Below are 20,798 nucleotides of genomic sequence, written 5' to 3' on the forward strand. Positions count from 1 at the left end.
AAACGAAACAATAATAATTATAATCTGCAAAACTTGAAATGGCTGAGCGATTTACTGCAGAGCAAGTACTGAACACATTCAAATATTAGTGTCACTATCACGTGATGATGGATCTGGTGAAGGAAGCTGTCAGTGATCAAAATATTTATTTTGAAGACGTTGAAAATGAGTTTTAAGAATATGCGTGAGATGGCGAATATGATCCAGATGCTGAATGTACTGAAAAATGAGCTCTGACGAGGACAGTGGTGATGGTATAAAACATCTGCTCAAACTGAACCCTTCCAAGCTCCAAAAGGTAACGAAATATGTTTTATTTTATTCTTCTGTAATTGTTACTCTAATATCAGGAGTTGTATTATCGCAACAGGAAGAGCTCTATCCATGTTATATGTAGATCCAGGTAGCTAAAGACCCGAATATGTAAGAATGTTTGGCGAAACAGTCATGCATTTAAGGTTTAAAGATGATTCTCAACTATGTTATGAAAGATATAACAGAATGATTTGATATACCATTTTATTTTATGCATATGTGGGTAAAATGGCCATTCACGAATATTCCCATTCAATGCAATGTATCTAAACACCGTCTTGCATATTAATGTGTTCTTGGAGCAACATGTAATGAACAAACAAGTGTAATAATAGGAGTAATTGTTGGCAACATTTACATAATAATATCTAATATTTTATAGGAACATTGATATGTAATTTATTTCCCTATTGACTTCTTGTGTCTCCCAAAATGCCTGATAAACATGATGTAAGTCCCAGTGTCCACTATTGAGGATTTTTTTTAAAACAAAAAGTCATATTTTGATTAGAACCCCCAAAAATTTCCTGAGATGTGAACAATTTGAAAAGTAGTCAGATTTAAATAATTACAAAATAGCCTATGATCATATTTCCATAAGAGTGCTAAAGTCATTTTTAAAGACCAAGGAGTTGTTGTTGTTGTTGTATTAAAACATCAAAACAAATGGTATCTCTGGTGCTTTTTACAGGACATCCAGACTTAAAACTGACAAGAGAAATTCACTAAAATAATATAATGTCCTCGTCCGTGGCACCCAGGAGGTTAATGTTGCGATGTTATCAGTTTGGAGCTTCCGCCAAACTTAGCCAACAAAGTAAACACACCCCCTTTTCCTACACACTCTCCGTTTTGGCGTAATCGTGGTATTTGTACCTGCGTCTGACCCCTGATCTGACCGAAGCTCTCAGCGGCTCCTTCCAAAATCTTCACCGTCGTTCTCTCTCTTGCTATCGTTCACGCGCTTTATTTTCTTGGCCAAGTCGCAACTTCCGGATCTCTCCATATATGGACTGCACGCTATGACAGCGAACGAGCAGAATCATGATTGACAGACAGCAAAGGCATCAAAGGCTCTCTGATTGGCTATGGCTAAACACTTCATCTCACTGCACGGAGATCGGCGTGTGATCATCACAATGTGATAGCTCGCATTTGACACTTTGACTTCAAACTGTAGTTTTACAAAACAACAACTGCTGTGACACGCTCACGAGGGGCTTCATACACCTCATGCTAGAGAATAAAGCTCCTATATGCAGCTGGCGACGGAACATTCCTCTCGGTGCATTAGCTGATTGCATCCCTAACCCATTCGCTGTAGTTAACCGCATTGTTTGAAGAAGTTAGTGTGTGGTCTTGCCTGTTCGCGTGCAGCCGGACATCTGTGGACCAGCGCAGCGTCCCGTCCTACTATCCTTCAAACGCGAAAGGAGCACCAGAGATTCATTCCTCATTCAATGCTTCATTTGGCACCATTATGCAAACGGCTGACCTTATGAATGGACCATGAAATTAATATACACACCATTTGTACCATTTAAGTATTTCAGTTAAAACATAGCCTTTACAAAATAGCCTACAATATTTAAATGTTTAGCTAGGTTAAATATATATGGGTAGTTGATATGAACTACAACATGGAATATTGGTAGTTACACCGCTAGATCATTTAAAACGAACCAATATATATAAAAAAAATGTTTCACCATTGTGAAAATGGTGAAACCGGTTATAACCTAAGCCATAGGTATGCTGGGTATGGCTGTTATTAGAAACCAAAATGGGTGCTTGTACAAAATGTCCACAAGGGGGCGATCAAAGACAGAAACACATTTAGCAGGTGAATTTTGCCAACCTACAACTGACGCGCTCCTTGTTTTGCTTGTTGCTCCTCATCGCATTGAATTGCTCGCTTTTTAAATGAGCTTAAAAAAGTAGAATAACTTCCAAGTGGAAAATATGAGCCAGGAAATTGTAACCAAATTGTAATTTTAACCGAGTAACCATAACATTAGGCAAGGATTTTAATTAATCAGTAATTTATTTAGACAAATTGTTTTGCTGCTTTACTAAATTTAATTGTTTTATTTGATACCGAGGTCTATTTGTCAATTAGAGTCTTTCATAAAGAGTAAAGTCATTAAACAAACAGCAAGAGAAAATAAAAAATTAAATAGAAATCAATAAAAAACGCTTCAACTTTGTTATTATAATTATTATTGTTGATCATATAAACATGTCATACTAATTATTACTCATTGTTTTATATTGCGGTCATTGATAAAGATGTTTTAGTATAATTTAATATTTTATTATAGTAGCCTATTTTGATTTAATATTTGTATTATTTGGGCAAAGAGAATAACAATTTTATTTAGTATTTTTTCGTTCCTTTTGTTTCAATTCTGTCTTCCCCATTTATCTGCAAGTTGATACAATTATATAATAGGCCTACTTAATACTTTACAACATAAAAGCATGTAACATATTTCAAGTTGAACATATTAAACGGCCGGTTGCATTGTCATTAAAATGCCACTTTTTAATCTTTGCTTCCCTTCATTTTCGTTGAAATGTCACAAGCGGTGCGACTTCTCAATGGTAACCTAAAGCTATTATTAACTGGGAAGACATGTTTTAACACTTGAGGGAAATTAAAAGCAGCAATGAAGTGTGAGCAAACGCACTGACACGCACTGACAAAGAATAACTATAAAGCACTGTCTGGGTGGCTTTTCGTCGACCTACCACCAAAAAAAGAAAGACACATTGGTTGATTTACAACTTTCGGCCTGCAGAGCTTTTGCTTTGCTCCCATGCAGTAGTACAGTTGTTTCTGAAAAACAAACATCGCTTTACTTCAGCCCTCCAGCGCATATTAGTGGCAAATGATTGAAATGAATCCTGACATACATGAACGAAAACAGAGAGGGATTCCTGTTTGACTGACAGGCTGAAACCCAGTAAAAATTCATTCTAAAACTCAAAAAGGCCTATTCTAAATATTTTTTATCTCATGTATTTAATACCGGCCATAGTATTATACACAATTGTCCTTTATACCATATTTCCATGACCGTAGATATCAGCCATTCTATTCATTTCACTTCATAAATGTGAATTTTGTCGTTTTCTGTCAACATTTCTACTCTTTCCGTGTGTTTGTGTCTCCTTTATCCTTAACTGAAGGGTAGACTATGCCTATACCCAGAGGGAAGAGGTCTTCGGGTACAGTCTTTCCACAGCTCTCGAGCGCTTATTGGTCGTGAGATGAGATATGGGAGGAGCGCTCAGCGCAGCCAAAAGGCAGAATTGGTAATTCGGTGAAAAAGTCCCTGTGAAGTGACGGATGCGGGAAGTTCACAGGTTTTCCCTATCCACTGACTTCTCTTCGTACGACATTTGCTTGCACAGCAAAGACCCGAAAATCAAAACTTTGGATGAAAGTCTTGAGACAAGAAACTGAAGGAAAAGTTTGACTTTGGAATGCTTTTTTCTCTCGAAGTGAATCAAGACGTCTGCCTATTTTCTTTGAACCTTTTCTATCCGCGTTAGGAGCGCATTGGAGAGAGGGGTACGATGCAGGCGCGCTACCCCGTGTCTAGCCAAAGCCCTCTAGGCGTAGTGCCTTATATCACCGGGGATCAAGGCTTTTATCGAGCCGCGGCCGGAGGTGGATATACCGGTATGCCCGCGCCGATGAGCATGTACTCTCACGCAGCGCACGAGCAGTACCCCGGCGGCATGGCCCGCGCATACGGGCCGTACACCCCTGCACAACAACCCAAAGACATGGTGAAGCCGCCGTATAGCTACATCGCGCTCATCACCATGGCGATCCAGAACTCATCCGACAAAAAGATCACACTGAACGGAATCTATCAGTTTATCATGGAGCGCTTTCCATTTTACCGGGACAATAAGCAAGGCTGGCAGAACAGCATACGGCACAACCTGTCGCTCAATGAGTGCTTTGTCAAGGTGCCAAGAGATGATAAGAAGCCAGGTAAGGGCAGCTACTGGACTCTAGACCCGGACTCATATAACATGTTTGAGAACGGCAGCTTCTTGCGACGGAGGCGCCGCTTCAAGAAGAAGGACGTGATGAGGGATAGAGAGGACCGGGACAAGGGCAAGGACGACCCGGGGCAAGAGTGCGAGCAAGACGCCCAGCAGCCGGTGAAGCTCCGGGATATAAAAACTGAGAACGGGGCCTGCACGCCCCCGCTTGACAGCACTCCACCCCTCAGCACCGTGCCCAAAACGGAGAGTCCAGACAGGAGCGGCGGGAGTGCGTGTAGCGGGAGTCCACAGTCGCAACAGGCCTTTAGTATGGATACAATCATGACAGGACTCCGAGGGTCCCCGCAGCACGCGGCAGAGCTGCCGGCCTCTCGCGCCGCTCTACCGGGCTCGGTGTCTCTGACCTACTCGCCGTCCCCGCAGCCCGCGCACTACAGTCCCCCCTGCGGCCAGCCCGCCACTTATCACTGCAACATGCAAGCGACGAGCCTGTACACTGGGGACCGCGGCCACGGGGATGACACTTTACCGGAATACACAAACACAAGCGCCTCCTCTATCTCACACCCCCACCAAAGCTCGAGCCAGGAGAGCCAGCACTTGCAGCAGAACCGACTCGCACCCTGGTACCTCAATCAGTCCGGAGAGCTGGGACACCTGAGCGCGAGCTATCCCGGCCAGCAGCAGAACTTCCACGCGGTGCGCGAGATGTTCGAGACGCAGCGGATAGCTCTGAACAGCTCTCCGGTGACCGGAAGCAATAGCTGTCAAATGGCTTTCCCGTCCAGTCAGCCACTCTACCGAGCTTCCGGAGCCTTTGTATACGACTGCAGCAAGTTCTGACCCAAAAAAGCGTTATGAATTTCAAAATTGTTTAATATATATATATATATTCGTATTATTTCCCATGTGTTTGTAATTTAAGGAAGCATTTAGCTCAGTGAACTCGGGCTGATATGCGAGTTTGTGTTTGGTAAGTAGGATAATCCCGCTGCACATAAACATTCTCTCCCTGCTCGTCCATCAAGAGAGATTCAAAGAAAATGTGTTAATTTATTTCATGTAAGAGCAGGTGGACCAACTTCGCAAGGAAATGTCTTAAGTATTTATAATCAATTCAGTATAGAAAGGTAACGAGTGTACAACTGAGTTACAGTTTTTTCGTATACTTTTTTGAAAATATCTAAAGTTACTATTTGTTTAATAAATTGTTGGAGTTAAACTCTCGAGTGATTTATCGATTTGTAATGCCTGTTGAGTCCATTGTTTACTGTCAAAGCTTGTTATTGATTAGAGGCCAGCAAAAGCACGGGACATTTTCAAAACGATAAATGTTTGTCAATCTTCCTCCTAAAAATATCTAGCTCTTAATAAGGCACTCTTTGGACAGGGGGTGGGGGTGCGGGTCAAAGGTTTAAAAACATCTGGAAATCATTTTTATTTCACTTACGCGTGCGAGGAATCCTTATTCCTAACATTTAAAAAAACGCATTTACTAACCATAAAAACACACCAACAAATTATTGATAATAATAACAATTATAATTACAAAGAAAAACAAACTTAAGCGCTATAATGTCAAAGTAAAGAGAATAATCGAGCACTTTAATTGGCAGATTCTTGTCCGCGTTTCTCTCGCGTACATTTTTATAAACGTTCTTTGTGTTCCTATTTAATTTGTTTCAAAACTAATACTAGCAAGAAAAGGATATGATTTGTATGGTATGCATACGTTTTATTTGTACGCTTTAATATCATAAAAGGTAATTTTGCTGAGATTTAACTTGCAGTCTTTTTATTATTCGCAGTTTAATTGAGCGTTTTTGCTCGACTGAAGCGAACTGCTCTTTTGCAATCCTGTGGAATGTGGAAAACCATTGTCTTTGGTAGAAGTTTTCATTTGTAAACACATAATAGATTAAAAAGCAGATACACAGCAGATGAAAGAATTGCTGTAGGCCAGAGCCAGCCATGTAAAATATGGCCTTGATAAATCAAATGATTAATTCAGCAAGAACCTCCAAACAAAAGCATTCGACCTCGGTCTGTGCTGTGTTGATATTATCTTCATTGCCTTTTTACTCACTATAGGCCTAAGTGTAAAACAAACACACATCATAGCCTATTATAGGCCTATACGTAAATAAGTTTAACTCGAGCCAAAATCTTGCTGTCAACTTTAAGATACGGACACAATCCAAATAACAAATATCAGTTTTAGTGTATGAGATTGATGATTTTCTTGTTTTGATTTGTTGTCCTGATACATATTTAGCGATATTTAACGCGCATGCACGGCGAGCTTCTTGCAATAATCGGCAGCAGAAACGCTTGCATTTAATTGCTGCAGGAACTGATGTGTTGTTTCTGTGATTATGGTAGGCTATGATTAAATAAGGTTTGTGCATGACCAATTCACAGTCACGGTTTGAATAGGCCTCAAGTGTAAATCCACACATGAGCAGAAACGGAGGAAGAGAGAAGGGGAAAATGACGAGAGAAACAAGCGTCAAGTCTCTGTGCGTATAGCAAGGTCAGCCCGAGGCGATTTGACTTTGTATGAAGGGCTTAAGTGGCAAATGCATTACAGGTGCGCGCGGCCAGTGTTCGGGGCTCGTGTCAGTGAAAAGGTGTCTTTGTTGTGATCAGTTGCGTGTTTCAGGGGTGAGTGGCGCGCGAGGGGAATATGATACAGCAGAGAGAGCCTTCTGTAGGCTATATATATGTAAACAGATCTCATAACATGCATAAGTGATTGTTTATATATTTTTTTTTTAATCGGTATCATGCGTGATATATATTGTTTTAGTATTTACTTTTACATTTGCGGTCTTTTCCCACTTGGATAAATGCAGGGCAATCTGTCCAGTTCTCTCAAATTTAAGTGCGTTTTTGTGAGGTGCTTCTAATTAATTGTAGGTCAACCGTGTGTGCTCATAAAAACAGTTTGTAAATTATAATAATGATAATAGCATATAAATAATATAGATGTATAATAATAATTATTATTATTATTATTATAATCATATAAACAATGAAATATAGGCCTAGTATATATAAATGCACAAACCAAACTTCTTTAATATTTCTAGATTTGATATTTGAATTCATAAATCTATGTTCAACAGCAATGCAAAACTAAATGGTTTGATCGGGCAAATAACTAGAACTCGGAGGCCTGCTTTACTCAGGCCTAAATCACACAATATCGAGAATTCTGAAGTAGACATAAATAGGCTACTAAATGTTAGTAACTAAGTTACAGTATCTATTAATTAACCTCTTTCTGAAATTATTATTTCTCTCACAATTTGAGCAATAAACACGCACATGAGGCATACGAGGAAACGCTTTACGCCCAACTTACAAAAAACATTAATGCCACACTTAAACGAATTCTTTCAATATAATAGGCATAAGAAATTCAAGCATATAACAATAATTCAAAACCTTGTAATCAAATATCTTGCTGCGCACCAGACCAAGACGATTGTTCTTAAATGTAAAAGGCAACCTTCACATTTTAAGTACATTATAATAAGTTTCAATTAATTTGTCCAATTCCGAAGGCCAAATGTAACTGAAAACATAACGCCGTGGACTGTGAGAAAGGTCGAGAGGATTATCACGGCAATCTGCGTGACGATGAAAAATAAACACTAGAAAAATAGTTCAATACTTACCTTGAAAAGGTGGATTTAATTATTTTCTTCTGCGTGCAAAAAAATCTCAAACTGTGAGACGGATGAGAGAAATTTCTAGACCCAAAGGCTTGTAATGCTTTAATGACAAAGCAAATAATTCCTGCTTTTCCAAAATATAATCCAGAAACCAAAATACCGAGAGACTAGATATAATACCAAGCAAGTGCACAAAATATAATACAAAAGCAATATACATTTAATATGATATGTAACAATAAAAAAATATAAGATAACAATTGATTGACGTGGGCTAATTGAGATAAGATACAGGCCGGTTCGCCACCTTTCTATAGTAATGGGTTTTAATAATATTGAATTATTAAACACCTTTAATACAATTAATTTAATGACTGTTTTAGCAGAGATGATCATTTTAATGAACTCCCTTTTAATGTGTTGAGCTGTTATTGTCAGTTCCCAACAGAAAACAATAAGGCGCTCCTTGGACAATAAATTATACTAGGCTGCAAATAAATTCAGTGACTTAACAATGTTAAGGTTTTCCACGTCCCTTAAAATTTTATGATACTTTAATTCATGGATTCAATTGAACTTCACGTTTCCCACTGCTTTTACGGGAACGTCGGCAGGGCAGTCAAACAAAAAAACAGAAATTTCCCCGCTCAAGCGTAAAAAATAAATTCGCCGGGATATATAACGTAGTTAGTGGCTGTGCACCTGTATGTGGTAGAGCTCGCGACCCTAGCCAGTGGAAAAGTGCTTTTTATGCTCGCGGACCGGCGAGGCACCGTCTGGTTCCAATCAGGCCCGCTCACACTGTTGAAGGCGCTTAAATGGCACTCCATTGGCTCGAGAAGCCGTCTCAAACACACAAATACACATACATCAACCGCCCCCACAATCGCCTTGTGAGGGTCTCAAAGACCCCACTTTAGACGTCGGTGTCAAATGACCTTCATTTGGCACGTCGAATAGACTAAAATATCTGTGGCCTCTCGAGTCAGATTTTACCAGGTTTCTCTCTCCTCGCTTGGTGACACTTCAGCTGGAAGAAGTCTCTCGAATCCGTTGTTACTTTGATGAGGACAAGCGTGTCACCATTACAAATAAACACGACGGGGGATTTTCGCACACGGTGAAATGTCTTCACTGTCAGGGTTCAGTGGCCCAGCTGTGCCCGACGTCAGAGGTGATTAAACATGAGCTGCTTTACAAGGCCGAGTTACTACTCCCTAAGCTGCGCGCGGTGGGCCGTGCTCGAGCATCTGGAATGAAGGACCGCGAGGCCTCGTGGACGCCCGTTTCCCGCTCTGAATACAAGAGAGCGGTTGTGTTCGGCGCGAGGGGCTCGGTGACCGCCAGGCAACCCGCGAAAGCTGGCACTAGCCGCTTTCTGACGCATTTAACTATTTAACTTCTGAGGGCAGAGAGAACTAAACTCAAAAAGTTGACCGCTATTTTCAAAATGTTGTTTACAGACTGTAACCGTGTAATCTCGATCTTTTACTTACCAAAGGCCCGTTCACATCAAGGACGAGAACTAAGATAATTCTAAACATCGTTATTTTAAAGATATTTAAAATAACGTAAGGTAATATTAAAGAATGCAGTTTTCACTGGAATCAGATTCAAAACGATTTTATCCCGCAGATTAACGATAAAAACATTATCAGCCAATCAGAATCCGTCCTGCTGTAACTAGCGCGAGCATTTAAAGTGACAGACAAGCAAACACGTAGAATAAACATAATTATATCGCTAATATAGTTATCTTTACAGTCATTATTCTTGGTGTGAACAGGCCTTAAATCTGCACTATTAGTCTATATCCTGGCCTAGCGATAAAATACAGTCCTATATCTAGAAAAAGAGTAATAAATCACTGTTATCATGCTAAATAAATTAGGTTAAAATTACAAATCTACCTAACTTTTCAACACGTAAACCAGGCCTCAGGGAATGACTACAAAATAAGTAAATAAAGCAACACACACACACACACACACACACACACACACACACACACACACACACACACACACACACACACACACACACACACACACACACACACACACACACACACACACACACACACACACACACACGATGTACAACATGCAAACCTACATATTGGTGATAATCTGAACCACATCAGCAACATTTTTATTGAAAAGAAATATATCTATTCCTAGTGTCTTGTAATAAAATGAGAAAATATCTTGAACCTTGGGAGACAAAAAGGTTAAGAACCACAAACAAGCTGAATTTTAAAACTCTTTTATTTTAAATAATCAGGAAACAATTTCAAATGTCCCATGTCATTATTTCAATTTAAGGAATCATGAATAAAACAGAACACATTTAAAAAGCTCTACAAACCCTTTAATCCCTTATTTATACTTTTTTTTTCATGATTATGAATAAAAACAGATTTATAAAAATGGATAAAAATCATTTAGACAGAAAACAAACTAAAAATCCATAAATATAACCGTATCAAGGAATGGAAAAAAGGCAACACCGGAACCCTCGAGAAACAGTGAGATCAGAAAGCTGAAAAACGATAGACGGAGGAACAGAAATGGAGTCGAGTTCTTCTTCCAGTGATCACACACACACACACAAACACATGACAAGCGGCTCTTTGACATGCATGGAGATGAAGGCGTGTAGGATCAGGCATTCGGGTTGTTCCGCATGAGCTCGATGTCCGCGTCCACCATTTCTTTAACAAGCTCCTGTTCAAATACACGCACACACACACCGGTTATTTCTCAAACTTGAGAGCATTGGAAGTGATCCATATTGATTTTTTACAGGAAAGCTCACCTCAAACGCCACAAGTGGTTTCCAGCCCAGGACTTTAAAGGCTTTGGAGCTGTCTCCCTGCAAGAAGTCCTAGAAAAAGACCAAAAGAGAGCGAGATGAAGAAAGAAAACAAAGACAACAGAAACGGCAAAGGGGTGGTTTAGTCCTCTTTTATTAACAGGACCCCCCACACACACACAAACACACACACACACACACACTCTTCTTCACTCTCACACACCCACACACACAGGTGTCAAGCTCCGTGTCTCTGGGGGAAGGTGAGGGCCGAGGCAGGCCATCCATCCAGCCCAGGCCCCCTCTTTTCCAGCCCTCTCCCAGTGCCAGAGCATGATGGATTATGTGACTCTTGTGGCCTAACCCCTTCTGTTCTCTTGCTGGGATGGCAACACACACACACACACACACACACACACACTTAGGGGTGCTTCTCAGGGTGGCAGTAAAGCGGTTGAGGGTGTCCTTGCTGCTGATCTGATTACACAAGAAGCCAGAACACACACACACACACGTTTGTGCCTGACAAATGAGAGCTTTTGTTCCAAAGCCCATATTTTAATGTTGAACCCTGAGAAGTTACAGTCACTAACTCATGGTTCCATTTTAGCTCCAATTAAACCATTTAAATGACATAACCATACTTTAAAGACTAATTAGCGAAATAGCATTCATTCATCAACATACGAAACAGCATGCAACCATCATAATCAAGACGCGTATTAATGCGGCATATTAATCATAATTAGTCTTCACTTTTCTGAAAGCTAAATTAACATCAGCTGCTTTAGTCGCCCATCCAAGCCTTCACATGCAAACGGCTAGTACTGTGTACTGTAAGTGTTTGCAAGGAGAGAAAACAAGAACCGTATTAATTCAGTGAAAGCGAAGCGTTGCGTGTGCCTGTGAATCATTCGGTGTGTGTGCGATGGCGGTTGCTATTAAATAGAAAGTCAGCAAGTCAAGACATATCAAAGGCACGGGAAGTTTACAGGCAGATTTGAGTTTTTGCTTGTTTGAAGAAGTTCTATATCATATGTGTCAGGGATGAAAACAGAAGCCGCACCTGCATATATGGACAATAAAGAGCACATAATAAATAAAAGTGATAATCATCATCATCTGGGCGCATTTAACACTTAACGTAAAGGAATTCAGGACTAATGGAGAGACAGACCTTGAGACTTTTGTTCAGTTATGGCATGACTACACATGATGCATATTTCAGATGGAGTTTTAATGTTTTTGAGACATGCGTCATGACAACACAGCATGCTCAAACTATCGGTTTCACACACACACAGATTGAGCAACGGTCAACAAGTCAAAGGTCGAATCCACAAAATCGGTTCGACCAGTTCAACAAAGCACTCAAAAGTCTGTCAGACTTGAACAGTGTATTTGCTTTTATAATGCATTGTTTAAAAAAAAAAAAAAAAAAAAAAAAAATTCATCTCTACAGATTAATGAAAACATCCTATTTTCTAATTATACAGTCAAATGATTCAGACACCATGTATAATATTTGACTAGTGTGTGCAGGACACTATAGTTCATTTGTGTAAGTGAGGATGGCAAAACAAAGTCAACTCTGACATATTATACCCAAAAATCCTACCAGTAAAATTGATAAAAATCCGGGAGCAAAATGATTCAGACACTTTGAGCTGAGCATGTTTTGCTGGAGTGTTTTTTCTTTCCTTGCTAATGTGACCTTTGACACCACAGACTGAACAAAATGAAGCATTGCTTGGTCGTTGGTTGACCTAAATTGGTATTATCTAATTGTGTCCTTAAATTTAACAGCTGATTGTAATCCATTACATCTCTTTCTATCAAGACATTATCAAGATGAATTGGTTCAGTTTAACTCTGAGCTCTTGTCATATTTTATTACCATTTTCTAAACTATAGCGATAACTGTGATAATGTGAGAAAATGTTGAAGGTGTCTGAATAAATGTTGGTTTGACTGTATGTACCATGGCATTAAATAGTTTTATGTTTAAAAAAATGTATATGCAGTGTTGGGGGTAACACATTACAAGTAACTTGAGTTATGTAATCAGATTACTTTTTCAAGTAATTAGTAAAGTAACGCATTACTTTTAAAATTTACAACAAAATATCTGTTACTTGACTAGACTGACAGCTCTCTTTTCCAATGTTGAGAAACATGAGGGTTATTGTCGTTCTAGAATAAATGTGAGTACGCACTTACTCATCTCACTTGCACAAAAAAGATTTAATATTCCTCAAAATGAATAAAATCAGTCAAATGGAAAATCCAAATACTATGCAAATTTCCAATAACTGAATATGTTAAAAACGGGAAAAAAATTATGTTGGATTTACATGATTTAATTGTGTACATCGGTCACACATTAATCAATTAAGTTAAACAAACATAATTTATTCTTGTAACTTCAACGTCATGGAATGAACACATTTTAAGTGACCCAAGTAAGTAGTCTCAAAGTGAGTTTTATACGGCTCCCTGACATTATTCAGGCATTCAATTTCATATATTCATTCATCCAATTCAATTTCATATACTTTAATGTTACACAACTGAATCATAATTCTGCACTAGCTAGTTGACAACCTTTTAGCTAGCAATAGCACACATTAGCATCTTAAATGCTAAGCATTAAAAGCTCCTTCTGCATGACGTTATCAATCCACAGCCTAAGCAAATGCTCACTCTTCTCCACAATGGTGACCCACTGTAATTTAAATTGTTCTAATAATTCCAACATAATTAAATATTAAACACTATTAAACACAATCAAGTCTCCCCCTTTCTCATCTTGCTCAAAAATACATAAAATAACACTTTTACCTATAAAATAACATTTACGCTCTCTTGATTTAGCCAAATGCAAAGCATGCTGGGAACTAACAAGCCCCGCCCAGTTTCCGTTAATGCAACACGAATCATGTAATCTCAACACAAACGGATTAAGTAAACTTCAATTTGACTTATATTTACGTGGATTGAACACCATCAAATTAAGTTAGGACAAAATGTATAGCAATTGTGTTGCTTTAGCTCATTTTAATTTGAACAAGCAGTAAAAATATTTTTTTCCAGTGAATGTACTTTCAATGATTCCGTAAAACCATAAGCAAAAATGAAATTTGCGTTTCCTTCAGCCTGAGGATTATTATTAAATCATTTAATCATTATCTTTACATTTACCCCAAAATAGAATTGTTTTATTATTACAAAAAACAAGCCCAGCCTAGCAAAAGTAACGTAACGCATTACTTTTCTTAAAAAGTAACTAAGTAATGCAATTAGTTACTTTTTAAGGGAGTAACACAATATGGTAATGCATTACTTTTCAAAGTAACTTTCCCCAACACTGTGTATATGTATACTTTTGAATAAACACACACTCAATACTTTTATTCAGCAAGGATGCTTTAAACGGATCAAAAGTAAAAACTTTTACTGTTAAAACAATTTCCATTTTAAATAACAATAAATCATCCTATTAGAGTGATTTCTGAAGGATCATGTGACACTGAAGACTGGAGTAATGATGCTGAAAATCACATTCACACAGCCATTTTGAATGATAATTTCACATAATATTTTACTGTATTTTTAATTAAACAAACATAAGAGCGTTCTTACGTATTGCATCTATAAAACAGACACCAGAACGTGTAAAAGAGACAAAAGACAACGCAGAACAATCTGAATGCCTCCATCTGAGATTCCTGCTTCAAGAGTTTAATAAATATTTATGTGCTCATGTAAACCCTCTTCAGCACAGAGACACTGACCCTAAGTGCCTGACACTTTAAATGCGTGCGTATGTGAGAGACACGAGCGAGAACTCGGCGGCTGTTCGACAGACTTCGCTGTGCTGAGCGCTTGTGTTATTTGATGCAGGATGTTTAGGACGGATCAAAGACTCCAATGATTTCCCTTTTCAAACAACAGCCAATCACAGAGCAGGAAAACTATAGAGTGAAACTGAAAAACTGTATCTAAATCGGAGTAAGTTGGATGACAAGCACATACTCAACGGTGTGTTTATGACCGAGGATCTGTGTGTGTTTACATGTGGCGCTGGCAGAGTGTTTGTGTGTTTACAGCCTCAGAGAGTGTATCTGACCGCAGCGGAGCCCAGCAAGCATGTGTGTGTGATTCACCGCTTTCAAACGACCCGGATACTTTTTCATTTTTCATCTCACCTGCCTTCACTGTGGGTGGGGCGAGAAAGAGAAGAGCTACGACACACATATTTGCCTCAGTTAAAGGTATAGCTCACTCAAAAAGTCCAGTCGTCATTGATTCTGCTGAACACAAAAGAAGACGTTTGGACTGTTTTTGTCCGTTCAATGAAAGTCCCAAACAACATTGGACTGGTATTCACTTATTAAGTCATAGTTTTGGAACGATATGAATTTATTTTTGAGCGAACAATCACTTTAACAGTAACATTTTACAATAAGGTTTCATCAGTTACATTATTTAACATATCAAGTCATATTTAGGGCCCTGTGATTTCTGTGATGTGGAAAAAACGGACGGAATCGCGTCATAAAAACTTCACTGAATTTGTTCAATTTTGATTAATAAATCAAAAGCAGGTCAAAACATTTCAATCAAATCGCCATATAGACTAGTGTCTGTGAATTAGGTGTGTTAGAAAATATGGATACTCGCGATATTTTGTGTGACGATACTGTATCGATTCTCAAAAACGCAATATCGATATTTAAACAAATAAAAAATAAATAAATCATACAGATTCATGGCAGTTGTTTCATTTTGTTCCGTTTTTATCCCGACTGCTAGATCGCAGTCTTATCATCTCTGAACTTAAACAGTGACAGGAAGTAGCTACACTCTAAAAAATGCTGGGTTAAAAATAACCCAAGTTGGGTTGAAAATGGACTAACCCAGCAACTGGGTTGTTTTAACCCAGCATTTGGGTTGTTTTAACCCAGCGGTTGGGTTAAATGTTTGCTTAAAACAACCCAATTGCTGGGTTAGTCCATTTTCAACCCAACTTGGGTTATTTTTAACCCAGCATTTTTTAGAGTGTACTAGCATAACCGCACATCACTAATGTTAAAGGGTTACTTCAGCACTGGGGAGATGAATGTGTATTTAAACTGGGTCATTTATGTAGTAGAAATGTGAAATTATTTTTGAATTTGGTGCCTTCTGACTGAGAAAAGCCAGAAAATGTGTTTTTGGCTCATGTGGATGAAAGACAACAACTCCCAGAATGCACTTGCTTCGCCGCCCTACGAGGCCACTCCCAAAGCCACGCCCACCGGTTCTAACGTTAGTTGACTAGAAACTAAAAAGCCGCAGTTATATCGTGAGTCTCCGTGACGAGCTAGTTCCTAAAATAACTTAAACAGTAGTGTATTTTCCATCCCAATGGTGCTAAGTTGCTTTGTACCGGGATGTACAGCCAAAACCAGAAAAGGACAAGCAGTAAGTTTTCATCTTCAAAATTTGGAGCGGTGCAAACAGTGGCTGTGGGCTATCAACCACCCGAATTTTGGAGAAGACACTAATATGGAAAACCTGAAAATAATGTGCAGTCGCCATTTCAAGCAGGAAGACTACAAACCGAGTGTGCTTGGAATGAAGAGAGCCACTCTGAAGGACACCGCGATCCCTTCGATATTCACCTTCCCACATGACCAACAGCCTGGGCCATCTGGTGCCAAACACATTCGCCAAGAGGGAAGACTCTCGCTAATACTCCACACGGTTTCTGATCACACAGTAGCCTATACATAGTGATATAGTTGTTAGCAGTGTTGGGGAAAGTTACTTTGAAAAGTAATGCATTACAATATTGCGTTCGTCCCTCAAAAAGTAACTAATTGAGTTACTTAGTTACTTTTTAAGAAAAGTAATGCGTTACGTTACTTTTGCGTTACTTTTTCTCACCTGGGCTGGGCTTGTTTTTTTGTTGTTTTTTTAAAGGGTTAGTTCACCCAAAAATGAAAATTCTGTCATTAATTACTCACCCTCATGTCGTTCGACACCCGTCAGACCTCCGTTCATATTCGGAACACAAATTAAGATATTTTTGTTGAAAGCTGATGGCTGAGAAAGGCTTCAGATAGGCCTCCATTGGCATTCAGCACATTTACACTCCCAAGACCCATAAAAGGCACTTAAAGGGTTAGTTCACCCAAAAATCAAAATTCTGTCAGTAATTACTCACCCTCATGTTGTTCCAACCATGTAAGACCTTCGTTCATCTTCGTAACATAATTTAGTATATTTTTGATGAAATCTGAGAGCTGTCTCACTCCTCCATAGGCTTTCAGAGGGAATGAAACTTGATGGCCCAGAATAGTAAGTAAAAACGTCATTTAAGGAGTCCAAATGACTACAGTGGCTCTGTATTAAGTCTATCATGCGACGAAAATACCTTTTGAGCGGAAAAACAACAAAAATAACGACTTTATCACACTATTATTGTTGTTCAATTTGAGCCTCTGACGAGAGTTCGCGGGAGTGCCACGACGCATGCGCGAGAACTGAGATTACGGCGTTCCTCTTCTACTATTACTTGTTACTGGCTGCTCACTCTTTCGGAGTAGGGTTAATCTCAGTTCTCGCGCATGCGTCGTGGCACTCCCGCGAACTCTCGTCAGAGGCTCAAATTTAACAACAATAATAGTGTGATAAAGTCGTTATTTTTGTTGTTTTTCCGCTCAAAAAGTATTTTCGTCGCATGATAGACTTAATACAGAGCCACTGTAGTCATTTGGACTCCTTAAATGACGTTTTTACTTACTATTCTGGGCCATCAAGTTTCATTCCCTCTGAAAGCCTATGGAGGAGTGAGACAGCTCTCAGATTTCATCAAAAATATACTAAATTATGTTCCGAAGATGAACGAAGGTCTTACATGGTTGGAACAACATGAGGGTGAGTAATTACTGACAGAATTTTCATTTTTGGGTGAACTAACCCTTTAAAACGTCGTTACAAAGTCCATCTCACCACAGTGGCTCTACAATAATTTTACGATGCGACGACAATATTTTTTGTGCGCCAAAAAAAAATCAAAATAACACCTTTATCCAACTTGTTATTGTCTTCCGTGTGTGCCTCCACGACGCATGCGCGAGAATATGACGTAGCGCCGGGGTTCGGGAATCCATGAAATGCGCACTTTAGCCCCATTTTGAGAACTACGCCGAGACCTAAAGCACGATCAATGTAGAATCCAACAGCTTAGACACGCGCGTCTTCCTCTGCTTGTAAACAAATCTCTTCTGGGTCATGTGTCCGAATGCCGGATCTGCGTCATATTCTCGCGCATGCGTCGTGGAGGCACACACGGAAGACAAGAACAAGTTGGATAAAGGTGTTATTTTGATTTTATTTTGCGCACAAAAACTATTGTCGTCACATCGTAAAATTATTGTAGAACCACTGTGGTGAGATGGACTTTGTAACGACGTTTTAAGTGCCTTTTATGGGTCTTGTGAGTGTAAATGTACTGAATGCCAATGGAGGCCTATCTGAAGCCTTTCTCAGCATCAGCTTTACACTAAAATATCTTAATTTGTGTTCCGAAGATGAACGGAGGTCTTACGGGTGTCGAACGACATGAGGGTGAGTAATTAATGACAGAATTTTCATTTTTGGGTGAACTAACCCTTTAATAGCAAAAAAAGTTATATTTTTGTACAAATGTAAAGACCTCTTCATACCAAAATTGAAATAATAAGCCCCAGGCTTAGGTAAAGATGTGCTGCCATTCTGGATAATGGAAGAATAGGATGCAGGAGAAAAAAGTTTTACCAATAAAAACAAAAAAAATCTAGTAATATTTGCTCATGGTTTAACTGAATCATCGAAGTTCAGCAGCAAGATATTAGTCAATAAAGGTAGATTAAATGCTTAGAAATATTTGTTTTATTTAACATTTATATATTTGAGGTTTGCATAGTACTTATGCATTTGACTGATTTTAATCATCTTGAGGAATACTGAATCTTTATTGTGCAAGTGAGATGAATAAATGCTCACATTTAGTCTAGAACTACAATAACACATTTACACACAACGCCTCTGACCTTACTCTCCATTTTTCTCAACATGGGGGCAGGAGAGCTGTCAGTCAAATAAATGTGAAAAAGTAACTCAGATATTTTGTTGTAAATTTGAAAAGTAATGCGTTACTTTACTATTTACTTGAAAAAGTAATCTGATTACGTAACTCAAGTTACTAATATGTTACCCCCAACACTGGTTGTTAGCAGTAAAACAGCAAAGTTAGTAAAGTAACGAGCTAACTTGTCGTTTTATGCTAACGTTACCACGCATATGCTCTGAGTAACTCTCCACTCTTGTCAATTATCTGAACGTGCTCCTCCCGAGCTTTGTTGATAAAACATTATTAAACGTAGAGATCCCTCCCCTATGGGCTGGTTTAAAACATGCAGAACTAGCTCCTTCTACTGGCTGTAGTCTCTAGCCTCCGGCCAAAAAAGCCTTTTTCCAGAAATAAAATGCATAATTCTCTCGTCTCAGGGGGATATGAGGGGGGAAAGTAGCATCATTTGAATATACTACCGGGTTTCTAGTGATACAAAGCTTAATGCTAATCGCTGAAGTTACCCTTTAATGTAAATATAGTTCGCTTCTAGTAATGGGGGATGAAAGAATAGTTCCAGCTTCCTGCTTCGGGTTTACAATGCCAAAGTGTGGCGTCATTTCGGCTTTCTTTACAGACAAGGTACAAAAGAGATTCTAGTACGCTCATTTTTACCTCCTTGTACAAGTTGGGCACAGCGATGTCCGTAATGTGCTGGCGGGATGGTATTGTGAATTATGTGTTCTGGTTCAATAAAAACATGTTTTGGCTAAAGTTTGCATATGGTGGTGTGTTCTTTATGACATCTTTCCTAAAATTGTATCCTATAACTAAAATAAGAAATATCCCAATATATCGCCTTGCTTACAGTATCGCAATATATCGTATCGCAACCCCTGTATCTTGATACGTACCGTATCGCCAGATTCTTGCCGATACACAGTCTTTTTGTGGTTTGATATTTACAGTCGGGCTATTTAAATATGAATCACTGACACACACACACACACACACACACACACACACACACACACACACACACACACACACACACACACACACACACACACACACACACACACACACACACACACACACACACACACACACACACACACACACACACACACACACACACTCTGCCGTCTCACTATATGAGGACATGACTGCATGAACTTCATCTCCAGAGCCGCTCTGAGAGTCACTTTATGAGCATTTTACTCTTTTATTTGAGAGAAACTATCGTCATATCATAAACACACAGAAACTCAAAGATCTTCACGGCAACCCGTCAAAATAAAAGTTCGGCTTAACCTGAGAAAAAATTATGACAAATATATTACTGTTGTACAGTAGAATTTAGCTACGTCTTAATGTAAAAATAATACTAACACTAATTATTATTATTAAAACTTTATTTTTAAGGACTAATCAAAAATTTTCTTCCATGTTTTAATTTTAACAAAAGTTCTGTTGTGCTTGACAAAAAAAGTTTAATTTAATATGATTAAAAGATAAATTATATGAATGTTTTATGTCTTCATTTGATTGCCAGAAATATTAAAATACACAAAAAAAAACATTTCATAGAATTGATTATTAAAATTTAATTAAACCATTAAAATGGAATCCAAACTTAAAACAGAAAACACAGAATTTAAAAAAAAGTAATTAAATTGTATAAATTTAACTATTATAAATAAAGTATAAATTAAATGATTACATTTAAGTCCAAAAAAATTCGAACAGAAAAAAAACGGAATCCAGATAAAAAAAAAAAAAACAGAATTTGGAAAAATAAATAAAACGGATTTCATAAGGCCCTAGATATTGAACTGCACATCTAACGGTATTTATTAATC

The 20,798-nt window shown here is 38.6% G+C and overlaps 2 protein-coding genes across 3 annotated transcripts in view; one reads left to right on the forward strand and one right to left on the reverse strand.

Annotated features, from left to right (window-relative positions):
- The first annotated feature begins 3,649 nt into the window (after positions 1–3,649).
- On the forward strand, positions 3,650–5,566 carry foxc1b (forkhead box C1b). The gene has a single exon (XM_079830350.1). The coding sequence runs from the start codon at positions 3,898–3,900 to the stop codon at positions 5,182–5,184; it is 1,287 nt and encodes a 428-aa protein (XP_079686476.1). The 5' UTR covers positions 3,650–3,897; the 3' UTR covers positions 5,185–5,566.
- A 4,705-nt stretch (positions 5,567–10,271) lies between these two features.
- gmds (GDP-mannose 4,6-dehydratase) overlaps positions 10,272–20,798 on the reverse strand; it is a 182,590-nt gene continuing 172,063 nt past the window's right edge. For both annotated transcript variants that reach the window (XM_079830659.1, XM_079830660.1), the window contains 2 exons: positions 10,839–10,907; positions 10,272–10,747 (listed from right to left, as the gene is read on the reverse strand). In XM_079830659.1, coding sequence (XP_079686785.1) covers positions 10,685–10,747; positions 10,839–10,907 — 132 coding nt within the window. In that variant the 3' untranslated portion in view covers positions 10,272–10,684. The remainder of the gene's footprint in view (positions 10,748–10,838; positions 10,908–20,798) is intronic.

Source organism: Gobio gobio, assembly GCF_949357685.1.
Source record: "Gobio gobio genome assembly, chromosome: 12".
In the NCBI taxonomy this organism is placed as follows: domain Eukaryota; kingdom Metazoa; phylum Chordata; class Actinopteri; order Cypriniformes; family Gobionidae; genus Gobio; species Gobio gobio.

Coding starts and splice junctions, on each gene's coding strand:
- foxc1b (XM_079830350.1), top strand. CDS start 3,898: ATGCAGGCGCGCTACCCCGTGTCTAGCCAAAGCCCTCTAGGCGTAGTG.